The sequence below is a fragment of the Triturus cristatus genome, chromosome 1_2, assembly GCF_964204655.1.
Source record: "Triturus cristatus chromosome 1_2, aTriCri1.1, whole genome shotgun sequence".
Lineage (NCBI taxonomy): Eukaryota > Metazoa > Chordata > Amphibia > Caudata > Salamandridae > Triturus > Triturus cristatus.
Window position 1 is genome coordinate 993,510,516 of NC_140580.1, and position 26,354 is coordinate 993,536,869.

Below are 26,354 nucleotides of genomic sequence, written 5' to 3' on the forward strand. Positions count from 1 at the left end.
TTTGATAAGACCACTGTGTAGGCAGTCGGAAACTGCATTTTTCTACTGCAGCTTTTGCTGCAACCTGGAAAAAGCCTGCAGCACAAGCCGCAGTAGAAAAAGGCATGTTTTCAAACATCCATGTACCGCATGCCAGGCACTATGTGGTGCCTGGCACATGGTGCATAGATGTTTGGGGGAGGGCACCACATGTGCCTCCCTCGCCACTTAGGGACAGAGGCCCTGCTTGGGGCTCCCCAGAGTCCCTGTCCGACAGCCTTTTCATGGCAGTGGAACCGCCATGAAAAGGCTGTGGGAAATGGACATACTAATCCCTACGGAGGTGCCTGCACAGGCCCCGCTTCCATTGTAGGGATTAGTGTCGAACCACTGTCGCGACGGACTCCTTGAGTCTGTACGAGACTGTGGTCCAACCGTCTGCTTTGTAATGCGGTGGTGCGACCGGAGGCCTGGATGTCGGTGGGACCACCACCCTATCGAAGGTAGTCCCACCAACATCAAAATGAGGCTGTTTTTGAAAGTAATAAAAACCTCAAACGTTTAACAAGCATTAAAAGTAATGAGAAGAGATGCTGCCTTTTGAAAGTTTGCTGGAGTTCTTTTTAGGTGGATGTACACATGTGGTGTAGCAAAATTCCATAACGTGGGTGGATGCAAAATTTGAATGACACTTGAACTGACCAATTGACGAAGAGTGTGGATGGAAAACCCTTGTATGTATATACATATGTATTTTAATTATGATTTTGGGGGAAACGTGAGGCTGGTATTGCAGCTAAAGCTGTCCCTAGGCCAGTAATACAAATTTGTACATAGTCAAATATTGACAATCCTTTAATACTTCTTTGCCACATCTGTACAGCTTTTCAAAGCAAAGCAGACCACTTTCCCAACACAAAAAAGAACAGATCCAATCTTGCTATAGTGCACATTTTAGCAAAATAATATGCAGCTGTGTGGTTTGTGGAACAAGTCCTGTGCTAGCCCAGCACTTGCAGATCTATTAATTGCAAATAGCTTGAACAAGACCAAAGAACAAAAAAGTGTTACAGAGAACAAGGACAAAAGTTTAATAAGCGAGCAAAAAAAAAAAAAGTTTCTAAACTTACCATCCATTTTGCAATATCTTCCAATCTATTGGTGGGATTTGGGAATACAAGTTTTACACCAAGTTTTACAAGGTTGCCACTCACCATGACCGTGTCAGACAGACAGCAGAGCGTACTATTTTATTTATTTATGAAGTTTTATTAAGGGCGAACAAGACCAAAATTTGGTGTTGGGAGCACTGTACAACATAACAATAGCATCAAATGTACAAGGAGTAAGTTATAGAGTCACAGGGTGGAACCCGAAAGCTACACAAAGGGGAAAACAGATGATACAAAGAGTCATAGTAAAAATGGCAACAATTAATTCAAATTGGTACAGACAGTCGCTTCAGATAGGAAGGAGATTATTCAGTGGTCTAATTTTTACTTCCTTTTTTAAAAGAGTGAACGAAGGGATGGTCCTAGTCTCTGGAGGAAGAAAGTTCCACATTTTTTATGGCAAGTCTGGAGAAAGTTCTCTTATGAGATTTCTTTTTGTGAAATTTTTGGGATTTCAATAGTAGAGAGCTTGGAGATCGCTGATCGTGACCGGCATCCGATCGGATAAGTCATAATTGATTAGGACTCGTTGAGATCTGTTTTGTAGTAATGAGCAGAACCATTTTAAGACAGTACCAGAGAGACCCATCCTATGTTCGAAGAGTGAAACAGACGGAAGGCTGACAACAACATTGATTCACTACTACTGTGTGGTCAAGGTTATGTACAAAGATTTAGTAACTGGATTTCCAAAGCATGTGTGAGTGAGAGTAACCCACATATGAAGTTAAGCTTGTATACATTTTTATGTTCTCTTCCCTCAGCTAAAAAAGTACCTTGTTTCTTTGCAAATGGGGTCAGTTACAGATTCACACACTCTGGATAGATCACAAAGACGCGCCTTTACTCTAATAAGAGCTGGTGATGGAGATGGGAGCTACATTATTATGATTTGGTAAAATACTACTTTTTCAAACACCATGTAATTTCTCGCATCAGTATAGTAATGCAGTTTATAGACCCGTACACCAGAACATATCACCTTATAACTGATTTGGAAAAGTATTTAATGGGAACTGCAAAGAGTTTCACAAAAAGAATATTTACTTCTTGAATGGAATATGTAGAAGTTTGTTCTTTGTGCAAGATGGGTTAGACCCCGATCGATAACTCACTGAAAGGAATGCCTTTGAAAGCGACCACATTAGGGAATAGGATTCTTGATGTGGAAGCAAGCAAAGCCTCACAGTAACTTATATTTTGGTTCCATAGTCCTCTCCAAGACAGCGATTGGCCTAGAACTCAAGTATAGAGTGCAGCACCATGTCATTTTAAATCAAGTATCATAATAATAATAATTATTATTATAAAACATTTTTGGTGTTCTTTGAATCTAGAAATTGGTCCTAGAAGTATAGATTTAGTGGCTTCACTAACTGAATACCAATGTAAATAGTAACTCCAAATAATAATAATGAGACTTCGATAACTGAATCATTTAAGAATACAAACTAAGCAAGTTGAATGAAGGGGCCATACCCTCAAGTTCTGGGCAGACCATTGCTGGGGTTTGTGAAGATCCCTGAAATCATGAAAGGCAGAGAGCCACATCAGGGTCTTCAATCATCTCACAGTCACACATTTTGATGAAAGAAAAAGCCCGATGGTCTTCAGTAAGTGAAGTGACCTCTAACTGACGAGATGGAGGAAACTTAATGTGATGGACAAGGATAGTACATAAGAGGTGTACTACAGGTGTATACCCAAATACCCTGATGAAGCCCCTAAAAGCAATTCAATGAGAGAAGCGGAGTCAGTCATTCGAGGACGTAAAGAGAAACATTCTAGCCTTTAACTTTGACTTGTGCTACCTTAATGCATTTGGTTAATATTGGAGACGCTAACATGAAGGTGGATGGAAACACTTGAAAAGTAATAATGCTGATCTCCTAATAGGACTCAGGAAAATGAAAGAAAACAGGGTAAAATGTCCTTCTCTCTAGGGAGGGGTCAGTGTCCTGCATGGATCTCATTGGCATGTTTTTCGTCGACTCCAAACATACCAAGACTGGACGTGAACTTTCGTACAAGTCTCAATAAATCTCCTAAAAGGAGAGTGATGGGAATGGATCTTTTAATCAATTGACGAAGTGTTTCCACTCCCTTCTGAAGTACGTAAAGGTGTGGTTCCACCCAGGTCTGAATGCTCTTGTGCAGCAACTGAGGGTAGCATTCCCCTGCTGCACTGTACAAAGCGACTGCATTTTATACTCTCAAGCACCTGTTTTCCATGGGAGGGATGATCTTCTTTGGGAGAAAGAGTTGTAACCAGGGATGTAGAGGGCATGGCTAAAAAGAGCTGAAGTGGACTTCGCATTTCCAACAACAGAATCTCAGCTGCTGTGAGTGACTGTCTGTACTCACTGGATAAGGAATTTAAGAAGGGGAAACGCTTGCTTCCTTTGAAAACAAACTAACTGTAGCTGGTTGGTTGCATAAATGCTGCTTTTGGATGAAGGGCCTCAGCATTCATTGCTGTACAAAAAGGTTTGATGCCCTCGTGGTGGAATTCACCATGCTGCTAAAGATCATGGAACTGATGAAAATCCTAAGAACACCTGTATGTGCTTCAGGACTGAATCATGAGATCAGAGTGGGAAATTGCTCCATGAATGTCAAGTCTCTAGTCATTTCTCTACAGCTGGATCAGCGGTCTTACACTGCTGCTCTAAATCCGCTCAGACACTAGATTACTTACATTTGAAAAGACAAAAGATTTCTGCTGCTGGACGTCAGGCACAACCTCAAATAGCAAACACAACCAGATGATGGAAGGAGTGCTGAAACTTTTCAACCACCCACCCCCAGTCAAGAGATCTGGGTTTAATCCATTGTTCTTTTGATCACTATGCCAGCCCAGTTTGGACCCAGCCATATGCAGTTTAGCCTTGACCCTTCTCCTCTTGGCAATTCGGACTGGACTGTTCCCATGTGGAGCAAGGTCAAGACTGATTTGCATTTGGTTGAGTCCGAACTCATGGCATGGTGAGCAGAAAAACGATGGATTTAACCCAGATCTGTGGCCGGGGGTAAGTGTTTTACAATGTTCAGCTTTCCATCCATCATCTTTTTGCGTTGCTATAGTTGCTTTAAGTGGGAAGGGTATGCCCAGACTGGAATCCCGTGCTCACTGTGCCACTGGATTCAAGCTATCGTGGCTGATGAGGGGTGATACCCCGAAACCGGTCCTAGGATGCTTTTTTCCGGTCAAGTGAGGACCTGGCTTGGCAGTTTGTGCTGGACTGTTCCAATGTGGAGCAGGGTCAAGACTGATTTGCATTTGCCTGGGTCCGAACTGGGGTGCCATGGTGAGCAAACAAATGATGGCTTTAACCCACATCTTTGACTAGGGGTGAGATTTTGGCAATGTTCAGCATTACGTCCATCTTTTTGTGTTGCTACAATCTGAAATAGCCCGGCAGTCTGGCATCAGAGCACTGTGTTGCAAGTGGCAACGAGCGTAGGAGCAGTTACAGTTTTTGGCATTACTGATCTAGAAGAACACATCTTCCTGTAGTAACTATCCACACTGTTAAGGCAAATAGAGAGATCACTGAAGTGAAGGACTGGGTGGTCTGCATTTGGTAGGGTTTACAAATTTAGGTGCAGGGTGGTCTTGGATATAATAGAATCAATTAGGATAAGCATTATTTATATCCGGCCAAGAAGCTAAAACATAGGCTCCTACAGAGGTCAGTAGGGGGCTCACTCTAGAGGCGGTTTCAGTTTTAGAGTAACGCAAAACTGGATAGCTGGTAAGGTCTCCACGAGCTAGGCCAGACAAGGCAATAATTTAAAGGGCGGTGACCACACTTTGTGTGCTCTTTAGTAAGCACAAGCCTTGTTTGGGCCCCTCTTTCAGGTTAACATGCAGTTATGACCACATAACAATAATCTGGTCAACAGTGAAGTCTTGGCTCAGGCATTGGTTTCGGTATGGAGTATTCTTTTGGTACTACTTTTTGTCTCCCGTGTCCGGTGATGAAATCTAGCCAGCAAATAAAGACCCCAAGTGACTACAATTTTCAAGTCACACTTGGGACGTGGGAAGAAAAGCACCAGGACGCTCCAGGTTGTTAGGGACACAGTCTTCAGCCCTGAACTTTTCATCTACAAATCACAAATTTCAGGTGTGGGAGTCTAATTAGCTCAGTGGAAGTAAAACAAAATTACAACACACACACACATCATTAGCCCATTGCACTTAAGTATAGGACTGGCAACTGTGTCTGTAAGGACCAAGAGGAAGGGGGCAACCCTAATTAGGAGGGAGCGGTCAGATCAAGGGGTTCATCGACCCTGGCTACTGGGACCATGGTACAGTTGAAGTCAGAAGGTTTTTGGGTGGCGTGGGGGGGAGAAGGTGAAGAAAAACTTTAAGACCTACGTACTTCAAAAGCCAATGGAAGGGAATATTTAGATGTGGGCGCTTTGGTAGCGGATGGCTGTGGCCTGGTAGCCTTGGATACTCTCTGCATAGACCGAAAGTCATTTCCCTCCGTATGAAACACAGACTAAGAGTTTTTTTTATTTAGCAAGAGTTGTCCGAGGCGCAAAGGGAAAAGATGTAACTATGGAGGAAACAATCCAGTCTTTCAAACTGCTTTCCTCCCCATTAGCGGTAGATGCAAACCATTTTGCATGAAAGCAGTTAAGTTGTGTACTTGGTGCTCAAACAGTAGACTAGCCACACATTTAGCAATGATGGTCATCTTCCTGGGGCAATTGTTGCAAGTCTTTGAAGACTTTGTTTTTGAATTATGGAAAACTTTGAATGTCTGTCTGGAAAACCCTTTGTTTGGGAGAAGAAGGGGCTCACCATTGGAAAATGTCCACCATACCGAAAAAAAAAACCCCTGCAAATGATGCTAAAAACAGACAAAGAAATAGCGCTAAAATTAATTAACAAAAAAAGTTCAGTTTTGCTTAGAACTACTTGTGTTAACGGCATCGGAGAGAAGTAGATAAACACTGATGCCAGTCTTTCTAATTTAGACCCAAACATAGGCAGCATTCCCTGAGGAGGCTTAGAAGCGGGAGGAGGAGCCTGATCCTCAGGAGGAAGCTTGCAGTATAGGAGTAAATCAATGCTGGAGAACACAGTTATTTACTAGATCACCAGAGCACACTTGCAGAATTTTATCTTCAATGCACTCATGAAAATGTGCCTTTTCAACTATAAACATGTCTGAAACAAGAGCTTTCTACACCAAAGCCACACTCACCTTGCCGGTAGTGGAAACCAGATCCCTCAGGCAGCGATTCACTTCCTGTAACTTGGGGAGGAGGAGATTGTTCAGATAACCCTGATTTTCATCTAAAGAATCCTGCAAAGAAAAAGAATGAAACATAAACTGAGGTATCAGATGAAAAGAAAGATCGCTTCTAGATCAGAGAGGGTACAAGAGGGCAGCACCGGCGAAGGGAAGAGTCCAACTTTTCAATTGTGTTCTGTACAGTAATTCAAAAAGCACAGTTAAGATGGAGTACTTGTTACATACAACTGTATTAGTAAAGAGGCTCATGGTCCCAGGTCGCATGGACAAGAATCAAGAGGCTTATTAACTTCATCTTTGATAAGAATGTGCGAAGACTTCAAAGTTAGTGAATTCAAAAGAAAGAACACAGCACACTAGCAGTAGGTGGTGGTGGCCCAAGAGGTACAGGTGAGGGTAGTCTCCGACCCAAATTGCACACGCCCATGCAGAAATCTTGAGGCGGCCTGACAGCCCAGCCACTGAAGTGTCATCAGAATCTGCACGCAGGTAGACCATGATCCCCTTTGAAAGGGGAGAACTACGCCCCATGCCCTCTACTCAAGGGAAAGTGCTCTACTTAAGGGAGATCCTGGAGGATGCCAAGAATCTTCCCTGTCCCTCTAAAAGGGCACCTAGGGGGAGGAAGGAATGAATGTGTGCCACCTACAAGGTGTCACACTTTCAGCGCATCTCATGCAAGTTTCATTTAAAGTGCACATGATTCGGTATTTCAGGCATGCACATGGGAAATGAGGATCCATCATTTGGATTGGACCACATTTCGATTGAAAGACAGGAACTTTGTTATTCGCAGGTTACAAAAGGCGCAGGTGATAATTATCGACCTCTACACTATTTTCAGAAGTGAAAAACTATGAAGTCATAAGTCTGTTGCTACTGCTAATCCTTATAAAGCACATGTTCTATTTACATTTAGTTACTCGAAGCTCAAGTTGACTCTCAGCCATGGCAGGCCAGAGAGTGAGAGTCCCGCTCATGTTAGTTTTTTTTTTAGTAAAAGGGAAAAGCTCGATAAGGAACTAGCTCTTGGACCAGGGCTAGCATCCTGAAGCTTAAAGCACCAGTCAGCCATCTTGATGTTGAGAGAAGATCACGCAGAGCTGGGCAGCAGAAGTGCACCACGTCAAAGAGAAATGTTTAATTGAAAAAAATGACAAATGCGAAGGATGATAGTGGGCATAAAAATGTTATTCAAAACATTTTTTCGGACACAATAGAGGTATGAAATATAGTTGCTGAAGTAGGTGTCGGTCTTTTATAAGAAAGAAAAAAAAGGACATTCCCGATCTTAAATGACAGTCACAGTAGCAATATGATGAAAAGGTGATTCAATAACAGGAGTAATAACAGATAAAAATAGCGAACAAGTAATCAATTTGTTGAAATGCCCACATGTTAAAGTGTAGATAGGAGAAACATGGGGATAAAATACAAATGCAAATACACATCGAGGGATGCTCCCTTAATTTCAGATTGTGTGAATTTACAGCAAGATGCTGAAGTGGCGAAAAACAGGGATAAACTGTGGCTAAAAACTCTAAAAATAAAACAATTTTGTAATTAGGAATTCGACAGTGTTAGTTCTGAGGGACTAAATGAACAGCATGTTTGTGCATGCTTTTCATAATATATTCTGGGAGATTTAGTATGGAGGCAAATTTTCCTTATTGCTTCATTTTAATTAGTCATATGAAATTGATCGGAGGATGGAATTGTGGTCTCGAAACAGAACACCAGGTTACCTGGAGAGGCTGAGCTAGGTTGACCATCGCAGAGCCCGAATACTAAATCCTGACCCTTCCTGAGTCTGAATATCATTCCCAACCCTTTTTTAACCAGTATGCAGACCACCCAGTCCTGAACTTGTGCGCAACTTCGTAGTCACACTTTAAAGCCTGTGCACTCACTTCAAAGCATGTAGGCCAAAGAAGGATACCAATATATTATTTGGCCAGTGGTTGCGTTTCGCAGCCAGGGTTGCCTTCCGCAGTCAGTGGTTGCCTGCCACAGCTAGTGCCACTTCTATGGATGAAAGCTGCACAGATCAGCTCACTATGAACTATGCATCATACATGCGCCTGTCCCAGACTCAAACCATTCATGCTCCTTCTTGGTACTGCACTGCGGCCCAATTCCCATAAGGTCCAATACAAGCTGAAATTTTCAGTTCATATTTTTCTTCGTTTTCCCCGTGGCACATTTCTCTTTCCACATACCAGACGATCCCAAGATCCTGAAGTATTTACGGTAGCCTAGAGTGTGGCCACAATCCTCGACTTACAATAATAAATGCCAGCACTTTAGCAAATGCTGTGTACTGTCTCTGTTTCTATCAGAACCGGACTACTTCAATGGCACCTGAGCGAGCAGTCAGAAAGCTACTGTGAAATAGGAGGCTTTCTCCACTCTGAAAAAACGGTCACTAGGACCAATAACTTCGCCAAAATTCTGAATGCCTTGGTAGCCAATGTCTCCCCTAAAGGGCTGTAAAACCATATCAGCAAATTATACGTGGTCCAAACTCAGTGTACCCCATAATCACCTACTTAAGGCCCCAACAATCAAACCCTTGCCAGGAGGGCTACTCTGAGCATCAGTAGCAATGCAGCCAGGGGCCACCAGTTCCAAATGGCATTCATACAGAATTCTTCAAATATCTTTCTTACTAATAGGTTCCACTGTCAACAAACCTTATTATTGCCTTTTTAAAATGTGCCACTTTTAGAGAGCATCTGATCCAGTGCAGCAGTCATGCCAATATATAAAAAGGCCGACAAGGCAGATTCTGGTTATTGCCCAATGTACTCAAAATCCAACGTCTAAATTCTCGAAAACTCTTGGTGACCAGTGCAAAGGAATGGATCCCACTGTGAACTCAATGCACTGATCTGCGGAGCCTTATTTTAAATCTGGGTTTGGCCAAATATGCAATGGCTGTGAGGGGCTCCTTCGTTATTCATGGATCGGAGTTCGGCCTTCGACTGACACATGGCCAGAGCTGCGCCTCACATTGAAGCACGTGGGCATTGAGCCGGCACTTCTCAACATTGCCTTGGCCTTGTACTCAAATGGCAACAGGTTGCCACAGTACATGCTACCTATATGGCTGAACAATAACTCACCACAAATTACCAACATATGTTATGTAATGTTCATGGGATGGTAGGGGGGGGGGGGGGGGGGTTTGGGGAGTAATTGGTAGTGTTTACCCACACTATTCAGCTTGAGGAAAATAGGTTTCTCAGCAGGCTATTATTATTTAATTAACTAATGTTTATTAAATAAGTCTACCATGCACTCTCATTTGCCATTCCCAATGTCATTTGAGACACCCAACTGCTGATCGTGGAGCTCACAGACACCTTCGTTTGGGTCTCGATGCCCGAGCAGAGTGTCGTTCAACGGGAAGTAACGCTTCAGTTGCCACTTGCTTACACACATCCGACAACATGAGGTTCAAGACAGCAGGGCATTGTATTCTTGTGCAAAAAATATTCTGTACGGTGTCCTAAATAAGGCAAGTTGCTATAGAGGAGCTGTGACCCATGGCAACGCAGCATTCATCCAGCTTTAGGACGTTTTATTTACCACACATGTAGTTACGTTTTTGCTCCAAGCATAAGTCAACTATTTGCACTTATATCTTAAAAGAATATCTGTAGTGTTTTATCATGATTTTTATAGTGCTATTATGATGGAAAGATGAACGGCTGCTATTATGGTTAATTTTTTTAATTGCTCAATAAATCAACTGAATTGAATGAAGGCAGTGCTTAGAAGGCGGTTTCACAAAGAGGGAGTAGAGAGGGTGAGGCAAGACAGATTCCAGAGAAGGGCGGGAGTATCAGTGGACGGCCAGACTCACCTGTGGAGGTTTGGTTTTCCCCAGCTGTTTTTGGCGGTCCTGCACAAACTGGATCTGTTGGTGGTACCACTCCCGGGCGCGCTCCAGTGCCTCGAGTCCCTGGATCAAAAAGTCCTTTTCTTGCTCCAGCTCCTTCATGCGCTTCAGCTAAACAAAGAAGAAGCCAGCACAAAAACAAGAGAAAAGACCATTAACGGTGGCAGGAAGTTCATACGAGTCCCACAAAGGTCTGTGTTCGACTGAGCAGGGACCACTTGCATATGATCAGCGAAGTACACAAACCTGTAATGTTAGCCTAGAGAATACGTTGATATTCTGGACTCATCCTGAAGCTTTTTACCATAACCAAGAGGAACCAACTGTACACGACCCATAAGTGACAGAAACCCAACACCGTGAAGAGTAAGGACCCAAGGCTGTAGAAGTTCACACCTGGGATGACTTTGGAGATCCAGGTTTTGAATGGAATATTGTTTACACTTTCAAATTATGGAGTAAACTGAGATTTTTTTTTTTTAATAACTTGAGCGAATAGATAACAAGCATTTACAATGCAATGGTCTCGGCAATATTATAGGTAGAGCTATTGGTATTGCTCATTATATTTTTATCATTTTTGTATCCCTAATATAATGGCATTGTCATTTCTATTGGCATTAGCTTTTTTTTTGCATATGTGATACCTATTGCATTAGCAGAGAGAGAGTGAGGTAGTGAGAGAGAGAGAGAGAGAGAGAGTGAGGTATTGAAATAGAGAGTGAGGTAGTGAGAGAGAGTGAGGTAGATAGAGAGTGAGGTAGTGAGATAAATGCGAGACCTATTGCATTGCAAATGCTTGTTGAATAAGAGCTTGATTTTCACAGTGAGGATGCGACCTCACGTAATCACAATTCAGGTAGATGGTTCACAGAAAATCACTGTCCTTTATTTCGACATTGCATTATACTATTTTATGCATTTTTGCTGATGCTGTTCAGCATTGGCAACAAGCACTGGCAAAGCAAATAGGACGGCTAACCTTTCAGAGTCAAGAAATACAGCTTTACATTACAGTACCATATATGAGAAAATACATTAAACCAGTAAAGGAAAAAAAAAAAGAGAAAAACAATATTATTACAGCCATAAAATGTATTTACATTTAAGCATTTCATTAAAATTAGCTATAAAATCAGATTTATGAAAGCAAAAAAATGTGATCAGTATCACATTCCAAATGAAATTTAATGTGAAAAAAATATTATGACAAACAAAAGGGACACTGTTCCAAACGGCTGGCTATCGGATATCGACCAATAGTCCTTGCCACACATAAGCAAAAGTAAAGATAAAGACCTAGGTATAAAGAGGACCCCCTAAAAAAGAGAAAGAACGAGTCTTATCTCCTGTTGCCCTCACACACCCCGGAGGGTGTCATGCTTCATCATCGGGCGTTGGCTCCTCGTCGGGCCCGGCGGTGCAATGCCCAACGGGTCCCCCGAAGGGTCACTTTGGCGGAGCTCTTTTAAAGTCAATGCCGGATGGTGCCTGAGGGTATGTGGGGTGTGGGTCCAAATAAAGAGGGCTACAAGGTGCGTGCAAATTACAATAAAATTTGAAAAGGGTTGCTAAGGCCAAAAAATGAACAACGGGAATTGTTCCCATAAAAACACATTAGAACCCCATGGGTAAACAGTTACCCTTACAGGCATAACTATGCATGTAATGGATCGACATGTTTCGCGCCACTGGAGCCACAAGGGTCATAGGCGCTTCTTCAGGATCAAAAATAAACAGCAGTGAAGTGCACGTAAAGTGAATGATAAAAAAACATATACCCTCGTAATCAGTCAGGGTGTGCCATAACCCTGTTTCCCATACAGGGTGGCGTAAAATTGCTTTTCCTCCTGATGGATACCTAGGGTAGAAATAGAAAACATAAGCAGTATGTGTATCAGTACAACTTGATGTCACAAAATGTGCCACAATCGTGTGCACAACCTGCCACCATGAAAGACACACAAGCCAGAACTTCGGGGCGTCCCAAAAGTTACCCATGTACCATATATCCCCTGCCGGGTTTTTGCCACTCTAAAGTAAGACAACCTCTCAAAATGTGTGTATGCCCAGTAATATTCCGTCCTACATTGTAGCCGGTCTAGCGGACACCCTAAATGTCAGATGGAGGACCAGGATGTCAAAATTATAAACAGTACCCTTGACCATAATGTGGTTATGCATAGGACCCGTCATATATGGCTACCTGTTTCTGTGTAGTAAGCATTATGTCACAGGACTTGCAACAAAGGGGAAGCAATTACAATTAAAAATCCTTACCCCCGCACCCGTACGGACTGTAATAAAGAAGAGTATTTAAAAACTAGAGCAATATTGAAAGGGTACCCTGCACCTGCGCAAGCGCGTTGTCATGCCGAGGGACCCACGTCCCGGATGTAGACGCCGCCCGGGCTTCCCTCTCTGGACTATTTAATCCGAGCATTGCCCCCTGATAACTCATGGGGGGAGACGTATGGACGGGGCAGGTACTCTGCAGCCCGCACCCGGACACCACTGTAAGTAGAGGGCGTTTGAGGAAGGGGCTTTCCGAGCGATTAGAACTCGGTTCGTGCACTGCCCTTGTAATGGTTGGGCTCTGGTGCTTATGCTCCCTTTCAATATTGCTCTAGTTTTTAAATACTCTTCTTTATTACAGTCCGTACGGGTGCGGGGGTCCACCGTTTCTGGCTTTAGAAGGGACTCTCCTGACTACGCTGGGTAAGGATTTTTAATTGTAATTGCTTCCCCTTTGTTGCAAGTCCTGTGACATAATGCTTACTACACAGAAACAGGTAGCCATATATGACGGGTCCTATGCATAACCACATTATGGTCAAGGGTACTGTTTATAATTTTGACATCCTGGTCCTCCATCTGACATTTAGGGTGTCCGCTAGACCGGCTACAATGTAGGACGGAATATTACTGGGCATACACACATTTGAGAGGTTGTCTTTCTTTAGAGTGGCAAAAACCCGGCAGGGGATATATGGTACATGGGTAACTTTTGGGACGCCCCGAAGTTCTGGCTTGTGTGTCTTTCATGGTGGCAGGTTGTGCACACGATTGTGGCACATTTTGTGACATCAAGTTGTACTGATACACATACTGCTTATGTTTTCTATTTCTACCCTAGGTATCCATCAGGAGGAAAAGCAATTTTACGCCACCCTGTATGGGAAACAGGGTTATGGCTCACCCTGACTGATTACGAGGGTATATGTTTTTTTATCATTCACCTTCACGTGCACTTCATTGCTGTTTATTTTTGATCCTGAAGAAGCGCCTATGACCCTTGTGGCTCCAGTGGCGCGAAACATGTCGATCCATTACATGCATAGTTATGCCTGTAAGGGTAACTGTTTACCCATGGGGTTCTAATGTGTTTTTATGGGAACAATTCCAGTTGTTCATTTTTTGGCCTTAGCAACCCTTTTCAAATTTTATTGTAATTTGCACGCACCTTGTAGCCCTCTTTATTTGGACCCACACCCCACATACCCTCAGGCACCATCCGGCATTGACTTTAAAAGAGCTCCGCCAAAGTGACCCTTCGGGGGACCCGTTGGGCATTGCACCGCCGGGCCCGACGAGGAGCCAACGCCCGATGATGAAGCATGACACCCTCCGGGGTGTGTGAGGGCAACAGGAGATAAGACTTGTTCTTTCTCTTTTTTAGGGGGTCCTCTTTATACCTAGGTCTTTATCTTTACTTTTGCTTATGTGTGGCAAGGACTATTGGTCGATATCCGATAGCCAGCCGTTTGGAACAGTGTCCCTTTTGTTTGTTTAAATACTACGAAAGAGGAGCATGGACACTGGACCGTAACTCGCTCCTCGGTCCCCCCTCTCTTTTTGATTTAAAAAAAATATTATGGTCAGCACACCTTACATGCTTCGGAATTCGCTACAGGCTCACATATTATGTGGTCTAATATTAAAACCTTTGGTATAGTTATAGGTAGATATGAAATAAAGTACCCCTTGCTGTACATTAAAAGGATACTGCGGGTCACCAAGAGTTCTGTGACCATATTGAGGAATGAGACCAAAGGCTGAGTTCCTTTATAAGGTCATGGATCTCCGAGATGAGTTGTATTAGCCTTGTAATGTAATGTACAGAAGGGGGGGGGGGGGGGGGGAGGGGTTATTCCTTATAATAAGTAGTAGTCACACCAAAACCCTTCCCACAAACCAGCTATATCTTTGGAGTGGTGCTCTTTCATATAAAAGAGATCAAATGTTTATGAACCTCTAGTGCAAAATTAAACACACAATAAAGCAGTTTGATATTTGTTGTGAAAAGATATCAGTATCAGTTTAGAACAAGATTGATTTAAAAAACACTGTAGCTCAGAATACCTAAAAACATGCAGAGATTATATCTTTCCTCTAATTACCTATACTAAAGAACAAATATACATGTTGCCTTAAATGCTGATTTACTCCATATGACCACAGCTGGAGGAGCACATAACCGGAATGCGATTTGTACTTCATAGTGGGGTATTGTACATGACTCATGGCTACTGGACAGACATCTGGCACACATTGGACAACACCAGTCTTAACGCCTTTGTAGAATCAGTGAAATTGGCCATACACAGAGGAAGCCACTTCCCCTTGGAAGATGTGGATGTCTCCAGCTCTATGGCAGCAAAGATATGTACTCTTAGGCCCTGGCGTACCCCAAAACTGCCAACACATCTCGAATGGATGACTAAAATGTTCTAATTGGCCACTTATGAATAAGTATATACAAGATTCAGGATCAACTCCAGACATTTGAGAATGTCTGGGGATCGTTCATACCCCTCATTGACCCATAGGAAGCAGACACACCTGCAGGTCACCCCCTCCAATAAGTGAACTTTCTGATCACCATAAACAGGCACTGGGGTAAACAAAGTGCAGGACAATATCGAAGTAGAGGGGTACAACTCAAGGAAAGGCTCAGTCTAACATCCAAGTATGAGAGACTTTGGCAAGGGAAAGCAACTCAAATGTCTTTCAAATTGAAGGGTTTTCAGTCATATTTAAAGACCGTGAGTGAGATAGTGGTGCCTCAGCCCGGAGTTGCAGGAGTTGTAAGCTCTAGTGCCACTCCCTGAAAAGGATTGAGCCATGAACCGTTGCTCTTTAAAGGTCCGGGGTGTGTGTGTGTGGGGGGGCTTGATGCAGTGCAGCTCTAGCATTCCTGATGGCCTACTCCCATCAGATTTCTCCCAGAAACAATTAAAGGTCCATTCTGCAATCCAGCGCTCTTTGCTGGCCTCTGCTGGTGGACTCTTACCTCGCCTTATGGACTCACAGGCCCTAGTCAGATGGAAGACGCGCACTGTCCACCTAAAACGATTTGTCACCTTTTTTTCAGTGTTCTAAAATATGGAGTGATAAATAAGTGTCCTTTAATAAACTTGCGTTATTTTCATGCGTGAGCATTGTGGAATGAACATAAACATGATACATGGCTATTTTCAGTTGGGTCACGTGTGCTCCTCCTAGGGAAGACATATATACACTCCAAACTTCAGATTACAGACAAGGGCCAATTTAAGCCTCGCCTTTTAGTTGGGATATAGAAGACATGCGTTGAGAGAGAGAAGGGGAGAGCACGGGAGAGAGAACAGTCGAGGGCGTCGAGGAAGAGAAAGCAGAAGAGAAACAGACTGAAAGAGAGGTGGGGCGAGTGAGGAAGAGAGACAGCGAAGGAGAGGGGGCGATAAGTGAAATGGGAGACAGAAGGGGAAGTCGGCTACTAAAGAGAGAGAAGTCAGTAAAGAGAGGGAGACGTGGCAAAGATGGTCAACAGGAGGAAAGGAGAGCAACGAGGTGGGGGAAATTAAAACACGAGAGAGGTACGTAGAAGGTACGAGAATGTACAAAATAGACGCACATCACGCAGAAGAGTGAGAAGTAGGTAGGGAGAGAGAGTGGAGGGAATACAAACTGGAGAATAAAGTTATTGATACTGAGAAAGAGACGCTGGAGAGAGGAGAGAGAGGCGGCGAGTTGCAGAATGCACCTTGAGGTATTTCCAAGAAGCATGCCTAACGTCTCAGTATCTCTTGGCTGGATCGCAGAGCAGGGGCTGCGGGTGTGGGGCAGCAGGAAGGGGGCAGGGAGCTGGGCTGCGGGTGTGGGGCTGCAGGGAGGCGGAATTGGTCTCACTCGTTCTCCAAGCGCGGCGGCAGCGTAACAGTTCTGACTCCTTGCCAGCCACTTGGGTTACTTCCAAGCTCACCCATTCCCAGCACATTTCAGCACCGCTTAGCCGCAGGACTGACTGCTCTGCAAAGGAAAACAGAGAGCACATGTGGAGAAAATTACCAAGACGGCTGGTAGCCATCGAATCTTCTCTCGTTTACCGCCTGACCCTTCGGTGCCATGACTTGGAAGGGCTGCTGGAAACTCTCTGGAACCGTGTTCAAGAAATTAAACATAATAATTAACAAGATGGCTTACCTTACTCGTGCACAACAGCAAGAAGATCCTCACGGCCAGACGATACCTAAAAAATGGCGGACGGAAGCTTCCAAACTTTTTCGGATTCGGGGGCGTGTTCCTGCTGTTCGAAAAAGGGCGTGGCTGAAAAGTGGAAAGAACAGCATGGAACACGCCCCCGAATCTGAAAAAGACGGAGCCTATTTGGAGGGACGGCTCTCTCCTTCAATGGCTGGCCTCCGTTTAGGAAGCCAGCCAATGGAGGAGAAGCAAAAAGAGAGGCGGGCTAAATAGCCACTCTAAGAAACATTAAATCTCCGACTTCCGGTTCTGCCTTCGGCAGACCGGACGGTCCTCGACCTAAAAATGGTAATTTTGCAGCAGTTTGATTCCTTTTTAAGTTAAGTGGCCTAGTTCATACTAAATACCAGTAAAAACCAGGCAAGCCGCGCATTATTGGTTGGCTCAAGAAGAGGCGCAAGTACAGTACAGGCTGAGGAAGCTGAAGCCTGGGAGCAACCAACACAGCTATGGAGACATAACACCAAGGAGGAGGGTGGGGGAGAAACAGGGGCGAGGGGCGGGGTGCAGGTAGGCAGGGAGAGCTATGCGGCCAGGGAAGGATACGGAGAAGAAGAAGGGAGATGGGTGCAGGCTGACAGATGTACAATTACCATATAAGACCACAATGAGTTAAAGTTCAAATGAAGAACAAAATCAACAACAGAAAAGAAAACAAAACCAGTGAAATGCATGTTTTTTCTTTAATTAGAAATACATGACGATATCTATGTACAGTAGAATTAAGGTTGCTCCATGTAGTGGGAACAGTGTGATAAAGGTGCTCGGATAGAGTGACCATGTGAAATATGAAGTGACTGTACAGATAAAATACAATACAATGCAGTGCCAGAGCAGCCTGCAAGCTGTCTGCCCAAAAAAGAATGACCAAATCCTCAACACCCGGGCTTCTAGAAATATCTTAAAAGTTCAAGGAGGGTTACGGCTTTAGTGCAGACAATAGATATCGTCAACGTTTTGACTCAGGAATAAGTGGCAGCTTGAACCCATCTGAAAGGGTCTTCATTATGACGTAGGGGAGGGACAACTTGAGTAGTAAGGACACGGAGTGATTACATGTACTTTAGCTGGTGTGTTTTCATGGAGCCGCTTGGGTTTCGGGCACAAACTCCCCTTGAGTTGCATGTGAATGGCCCTTCCATGGGATTGCTATGGAGGGCGAAGAGACAGCAGGCCTGCTGGTCTCTGAGGGGTTCTAAACAAAATTAATTGAACCAATCAATGAAGGTCCCTTAACATGGACAATGAGGTGAGTAGTTAAATAAGTACTCACCGGATTAAATGAATGAAAATCCTAGACTTTTTTTTTAACATAGTTTTATTGGTTTTCATAACAGTACAATTCTCATAGGCCACATTGTTGATCTTATACATTGCAAGGTACACCTAATGACAAAATCAAGAACTATAAAATCGTCCAACTTCCCCCCCATCCCACCCCGGACTCAATATGCCATTGTGTACTTGCTTAGTGGTCTTCAGTACAATGTAATATCAAGCAGTTATTTACAATAGCAGACGAACATTTCAATACATGAGTACTACATAGAATTTATATCTTCCCACACCACACAGCTCTTATTATTGGGACCGTGAAATCCTAGACATGAATAGAATATTTACAAATGAAAAAGTTACCCCAAAGCTCATACGTAGGGACAGGTATGCACCAGGGGTTCCACAAGGAACTGCAGGATTAGAGGCTTGCGGCTGCATGATTTACGTTCACCACCCTCAAGGTGATTGATGTAGCAGGGCGGAACATCAGTGAAGGTGGCAGTGCCACTGTTGCAATCAACAACCCACTCCTTTACCATCCCCAGCACCCAGATGCCCATCCGCGGCCGATAGTCTTACCCCTGCAGGGCGATCATTGTTCAGTCTGGGCAGTGCTAGGGCACAGATGTGTGCATGATCGGTCAGTAATTAAAGTCGCCAGTCAGGAGGCGTGCACCACGCTTCTGGTGCCCTACAGACCACAGCACACCCAAAACCACACGGGCCATTACCTGTCCCGACAGTCCACTTCAATCACACTTCCAACAGAGTTCATCAAGGAAGAGGAACGGCTCCGCAACAGACCCTACCACTTTTGCCAACAGCTGTTGGTATTTGCACCAAGAATGTAAACTGAATTATACAGACCGAAAAAAAAGTGCATAAGGCCCTTATTCAAATGATTGAGGACAATGAGCTGGTGGATGCCTGGGAGCAACTAAAGCCACAGGAGGGGGGCAGCACATATTATTCGGCTCCAGACAGAGCCGTAGCCAGACTAGACTATTTTTTGGTTTCGCCCTCTCTCCTTTCCACCTGCACCATCAGAAAATGTCCCTGGGTTATCTCGGACCACAATCCCCTAGTGCTAGGGGTTCAAAGCACTGTGGGGGAGGTACATGAACACACTTGGACTTTTGAGCGAGCCTTGCTGCATGATCCAAAATACGTGCTACATAGGAGTAAATAGCTTGGGGAGTTCCTAGAGATCAACAGGGGTAGCGCTGGGTATGGAATAGTCTGGGACGCTTTAAAGGCTGGAATAAGAGGGGAAACTCTGAGCTACTCGTTGGAACTGGAAAAAAAAAATGGAAGAAGACATAAGGTCCATGTATAGTAATATATCAGACCTAGAAGAAGAGCTGGTTAGGGCTATCGCCAATGGCTTAAACACAGACGAGATCCTTCCGAAATTGGCGCTAGCCAAGGCTGCAACAGGTGAATACATGGCAGCCAGAGTTGCAGGAAACTGCCTTCAGGCTAGGTAATCTTGCTATGAATATAGTGAACAAGTTGGGCATATGTTAGCGGCAAGTGCTATACAGAAAATAACTGAAGGAGATATCTTAGAGATTAAAAATTCAAAGAGGGAAGTAGTTATAATACCTAGTGAGATACGCACGGTTTTTCAAAATTATCATAGGACGTTATATAGGGAAGACGGGCATTGCGAGCCCAAGAATATTATAGATTATCTATCATCACTCACTGTTGAGACACTATCACAAGAAGACTCAAAGGCGCTAGAAGACACATTCACAGATTAAGTAATTCAAAAAGCCCTCATGGAACTGCCATAAGGAAAGGCAGTCGGTCCGGACCAAATCCCATTGGAATTTTATAGTTTTTTTTTTTTCACTTTTGAGGGAGGATTAAGTTCTGTAATGTGCCAGGCACAGAAAGGGGAAACACCTCCAGAGTCATGGGCGGAGGCTAGCATGATTATTTTTTTAAGAAAGGAAAGCCCTCTGACGAACCTGCCTCTTACAGACCGATTAGTTTAACGAAAAGCGACGCAAACCAAAGTTCTACAATTTTAGCGAATCGTTTAAGTTCCATGATTGGGAATGTGATCTCGCCCCGCCAGCACGGGTTTATCCCAGGAAGAGGCACTGCTGAACATATTCGCAGGGTTGTTACCCTGTTTGATGGTACCTCTGTCACACAAGACCTTATGGCGCTCATCTTGCTAGACGCAGAGAAGGCGTTCGATAGGGTCTCGTGGGGCTATCTTTGGGCCGCTCTTGAGAATGTGGGGGTTGGAAAGAGGTGCGTTAAAGCAATCCAAACACTTTATAGGAGCCCCAAGATTCAACTCCGTCTGATGGGAGGGCAGAGTGACCCAATAGATATCACACGGGGGACAAGACAGGGGTGTTCATGCTCTCCCCTCCTATTTGCATTTTATATCGATCCCCTGATCAGGAGAATTGAGGCAATAAGGCAATTTTCCCTATACGACTGAATGGATTTGACACTAAGATTTTGGGCTACGCAGATGATCTGGCAATAACCACTGAAAATCCGTCTGGGGCCTTGATGGAGATCGAGCAGGAGGCAGAATGCTTTGGAATGATTTCTGGCTACAAGCTCAACAGGGAAAAGACACAAATTGTAGTAAATGGCAGAATTTCTATCCCCGATCCACGGGTGATTGAGTCTGCCACCTATCTTGGGGTTACCATAACATCAGATTGAGGTGTTGAAAGAAATCTTTCCCCCGTGATTCAAAAAGCTAATAAAGACTTTGATCGACTTAATTTACATCTTTCGATTGTGGGACGTTGTAATATCATCAAGATACTGTTTCTGCCAAAAGTCTTGTATTTATTTAGAATGATACCCCTAAAATTTGAGAACTACTGGTTTAAATAAATGGACAGGTTGATTGATAGCTTTATTTGGGCTCAAGATAAAAGCAAGAAGAGCACTCCGATACATGACCTTAAGCAGGGAAAGGGGGGGGGGGGGGGCTGGGCAGTCCCAGACCTAAAAACATATTATTGGGCAGCGGTGATCCAATACATCCGAGGGTTATTGGGGGTGAAAAGGTCACTGATCGATGGAGGAATGACTCTCCTCCGGACGTATTCGAACTACTGGTTGAAAAAGAGGCCCACAATTGGCTTTTAAGATTTACCGAAGCCAGCTACTACAAAAAAAAGTCAAATTTAAGACCCTTGGTGCAGCAGCTGCTGTTTGAACTGGTGTTAGAAAAAAGCTGGGGTTAGGGAGAATGAATTATTATACTGTTCGGGAACACATCCCTCCCCGAAATTTTTCAGGATGGAATTATGCGGCGTTGGGACACTCTGGGGGTGAAGAAGATGGGGGGATCTTTATGACGCTGATGGAATAATTACATTTGAAAGAGCCCAAACTCTTTATATCCTCGATCGCAGGGAATTTTTGTAATTCCTCCAGATTAGTTCATCTATTTTACAGAAAAAGGGGGGAAGAGAAAGCTTTTGCTAGAGATCCAGTTATGGACGCGGTTCAAAACTCAGATGGGTGCTCTATCACCCAGATTTATAGGGAGCTGACAACTACAGGGCGATGATTTAGACAAACACTTCGAGAAATGACAGCAGAAGCTGCATGTCGAAGGGGAGGAGTTTATGGGGTCACTTAAGCTGGGCAATACTGTTTTAAGAGTTGCAGGTCTTCAAGCCCAACATTTTAAAACAATTTTTTCTCTTTATCATACCCCAGCTAAGATTGCTCAATTGGGGGGGGGGGGGGGGGGCGGGGGGGGGGGGGGGGAGTATTATTTGCTTCAGGTGCCGGGGCGACAACGCATATTTAGTCCATATGTTTTCCTCTTGCCCAGCGCCCCTTAAAAGAAATATCGAACAACTTTTGGGGCGAACTCTGAGGATCCAAATAAAACTCACTGAAGAGCTGATGGTGCTTGGTGTGGCTCGGCAGGGTACAGTCTTAGATCATCATGAATTTATATTTCTTGCCATGGCGGTGGTCAGAATATGTAATTTCTTCTGCTTGGGTGGACCCTAACACCCCCTCATTTCAACAATGTTTTTCAAGACACTTAGCTATGTACAACTTGGAAAAGGGACTGTATGAGAAGAAAGAGTGGAAGGCTAGGAAACTAGGGAAAAAAATTTGGAGCCCTGTTATAGATTGGAAAATAAGAGAGGAGCTCACTCTTGGTAACAACTCAATGAGCTAAATCTGCTTGAGTGAACTTATGGTTTGTTTTGTTTTACATGTCCTAATAAAGTGTATATGCCTGTTAACTGTGCTATAATCTTCTTTATTATTCTTTCATTCAAGATCTATCTATTTGGAACTCCCTGTGTTCTGGTTTGATTTCCCAAGTATCCTACTATGGATAAATTTGTGTTAATTTGTATATAACTGAAGGTGTTTAATAAAAAATAAAAAAAGGAATGTAAACTGAAAATATGAACTCCATTGCCCTAAAATTGAAGGCTGGTGAGGCAGAGTGGGAGTGAAGTCAATGGCAGAGTGATGCAAAGCAATCAATCAATCAATAAGGATTTCTAAAGCATGGCTAACCACCTGATAGGGTATCCAGGTGCTTGCAGGTTCTGGAGGATTATTCAAACAGCCAGGTATTGAGGGCCAATCGGAATTCCGTCAGGTGACCATCGTCCTGGCACCAATATGCATATCATTTTTATAAAGTCTGCACTCAAAAGGTTCAAGCATTCCCAAACCTTCCTACTACTTTCTGCTGTAAATGTGAAAATGCCAAGAACAAGTGTCTAGAAATGCAAACACTGCCTGAGCCAACACAGAGGGCAAATGCTTTTCTACATGTAATTCAAAAACACAATGAACTGCTTCTACCATAAGGCAATGGGAGAACTGGGACTGACATTGTGCTTCCTGTCCCCCAGTCTACAGCTGGCCCCTACCTCGTCATGATGACAGCAGGCAACAAACCCCTGCCAGCTGTTAATGTCACATCTATTCCATTGCAGAACACCTGGCCTCGACACCCATTAAGACCCTCTGGTCTTCCTAAGACTTTCAATGAAGACGGACAAGTGGCTCACGTTTGCATTGAGTCAGGACATGTGTCGTTGCTTAACAAAAATGTAAAAATTTTAGACACTCGCCAGAAGGACCTAGAATCTTCATCTGCACATGCAACGGAGGAATCAAGACTGTGATTTGCCAATGAATTATTCCAGCGAGAGACAGAGTGGGTAAACCCTAGATATATCAGGTCCAGATTGCATTTTCCCCAATTTAGCTTGAAAACACAGGCCAATGCCAACTGTGATGGTAAATGAGGAGAGAGGTTGAGACATTGCTTCCATGAGATATCTAAATCTATGTCAACACATACGGTACTATGGTGCGAACTCCAGTTCTTCCAAAAACTCTGGTAAACGAATTTAAAGTGTTGCTTGTCGCTGGCATAGGTCTAGCAAATACCACTAGCTAGAAAGAAGATAATGCTGTTCTGTGCACAATGCAGATTCTGTCCTGGATAGAAGATGGCCTCAAGAGATTAGCAACTGATTGATTTCAGAGGTCGATAGAGCGAACAAGCTTTTGGATGAGAAATCTAACATTACAGGTTGGAAGGGGATATTTAGGCTTAAGACATCCAGAGGGCACTGGTGCATAGAGCTCTGGGTGGCAACAGTGATTCTAGAGGTATATTCAACCACAGCTGCCTCACCTACTGAGGGTTGTCTAACTCACTGAATAGGGGGCAGAGGCTGCTAAATGAAATATTAAGGTCACAGAGAGGGCTGTTGGTGGTGCCAACATATGGGCAGTATGTATGAAAACTGATGAGCGAGGAGATGGTATTGTGCAATCGCATGATTATCGATCATAGTCTTGCAAGGATCAACAGAGTCACTCCCACCAAAGGTACAAACATTGAAATCTGCTTGGCAGGTGAAAGAAGACCGTGCTGCAAGAAAACTGAGCACACACAGGATAAACAAGCACTGGCAAACAGATCTGGCATTAATGTGCCAACACCTATACACATTCACAAAGGCTGCTTGCATGCATGAATACCAATTAGCAGATTAAAACTGGCATTTTCAGACTTCGCCAAAGCTGAGAAAAAAAAGTAACAAAAAAGACGGAGAGCTGCATGGAATGTATACATGGGGGCAGATTGAATGTGTCAAACAGTGCGATGGCGGGTTGTACTTTTTTTAGATAAGAAAATAATCCCTCATGCTTTCTAATTGAAGCGCTTCCCAGAAGGGGGAATGATACACCAAACAGCCAACAGCATCAAATGAAAGTAATACTTCGCTGGGTGACGCAAATTCCCACCAAGTACATTTTAAACAATATGGAATGGACTGCAGATTTCTCAACCCAGACCTCAAAATGCCTCTCTGTAAATGGCATTCACAGCACAGGTTTTACTAAACTGCTCAGCTGTGGCGTCTAAAGCAAACTTCTCAATCACTTGGAAAATAAGAAAGCAAACGTAACAGGTATCAACTGGTCTGATCAGACATAGAAGCATCAACCTATTGATGAGACTAGCAAATTAAAACTTCCCAAAAAGGCAACTGGCAAGCACAGCAACAGCAGTGCAGAAATAATTATGTTAAAAAAATAAAAAAAGACTGCAAGGTGAAAAATTACAAAAATATGCAAAATGATTTATAAAGTACATTTAAAGGACTGAACAGACTCTAGGCGCTTTCCATCTCTCTTTGAGAGGACCTGGCTACAGATTACGATTATACATTGTCTAAAGCAAGGGAATTTACTCGCAAAGATTTTCCAGGGGGCCATATTTTTTGCCTGTCGTGTGATTGAGAGCTGCATTGATGGCAGGTGGGAGGTGTAAGGCGGGCATAGGGGAAGCAAAGCATGTACATAGAAAGGCTGAATTGCACATTATGAAGCAAGAAAACCTAGCCAAATTGTATCAGATTAACCCTCTCCCTCCCTCTACCTGTTGGGCATGTCCAGCCCCTGTTGCAGATCTTAAACATATGTTATTTACACGTCCAGTTATTCATCAATTTTGGACTAGAGTTTGGCAGCAAATGAACAAAATATTTCACACACATATCCCCTTTTCTCATATTTTTCTAGGTAGTGTTGCAGAAATTTGGTCCTCTTCCACCTCCCTTAATACCCTCATCATTGACTTACTTCTAGCTGTTGCTTTTCAGCAGATCACTACATCGTGGAAAAATGCTTCAAATGTTTCTTTTCAGGCCTGGTGGTATAGTGTTTGTTATAACCACAGATTAGACAGAGCTTATGTTCACCCGATTGCACTGGCCATTAAACGTGACTTATTATGGCTACCCGTTACCAATTTTCTAGATATGTCTGCTCAATCATTACCATCACATATTCCAGCCATAGAAGAAGTTTCCAAACCTCCTTAAATTAAGGTTAATTAAATATTATTATATTCTGTGCTTATTATCAATATATAATTCAGTTTGTAGTAGTGAGATAAATATGATGTATATGTTATATTTTTTAACAATATTTTCAGTTGTATTAATATAGGATATATATATATATATATATATATATATATATCTTTTTGCTTTCCCTCCCCCCTCCTTTCCTTCTCTCCCTCCTATTTGTTCTTTCTTTATTGTATACAACATATTTTCCATTTTTTATTATTACTATATACTGTATTTTATTACTGTTGTATCTTATTCTTATATCCAATAAACTTTCTTTTAAAAACTTAAATGAAGCAAGAAAACCTGGGATCAATGGATACTTTCCCACTAGACCAAATTATGTGATCGTAGACAATTCTTTTATTGCACCTTCTTTTTCTTCATCACATATTAGAGGACCTCGAAATACACAACTTCAGGATGAACACTGTATGAAACCTTCTCTTACTTTTTATTATCCATGTGTATAGTAGGAACCCTGACCACTCAGATGGTAAACATAACAACTGACCTGCCTGTTAGTTCACTATTTGCAGTGTTACCAGGGTGGAGGGGAAGCATGAAAGTTTTTAAAGATGAATTTAGAAACAATCACTTTAAAGAAATTAAATTTTCAATGCACCGATATAAACTAATGTACTAAGACGAAACGCTTCTGCAGGTTAACGAAATACACTTTTTGAAGAGGCTATCAGATTTTTCCAGTTGCAACAGGTCTTTAAAAATGAAGGTGTTCCTAAATTCAAGTGGCGCAGAACACCTTAATTACTTCCTTTAACTTCAGCTAAGCCGTAAATGAACGTGTGCCCCT

The 26,354-nt window shown here is 43.2% G+C and overlaps 1 protein-coding gene across 1 annotated transcript in view; it reads right to left on the reverse strand.

Annotated features, from left to right (window-relative positions):
- Window positions 1-26,354, reverse strand: part of SAPCD2 (suppressor APC domain containing 2) — a 93,143-nt gene that overhangs the window by 13,324 nt on the left and 53,465 nt on the right. Inside the window, exons 3-4 of the mRNA XM_085611208.1 lie at window positions 10,296-10,442; window positions 6,377-6,478 (exon numbers count right to left, since the gene is read on the reverse strand). Of these exons, the coding sequence (XP_085467334.1) occupies window positions 6,377-6,478; window positions 10,296-10,442 (249 nt within the window). The remainder of the gene's footprint in view (window positions 1-6,376; window positions 6,479-10,295; window positions 10,443-26,354) is intronic.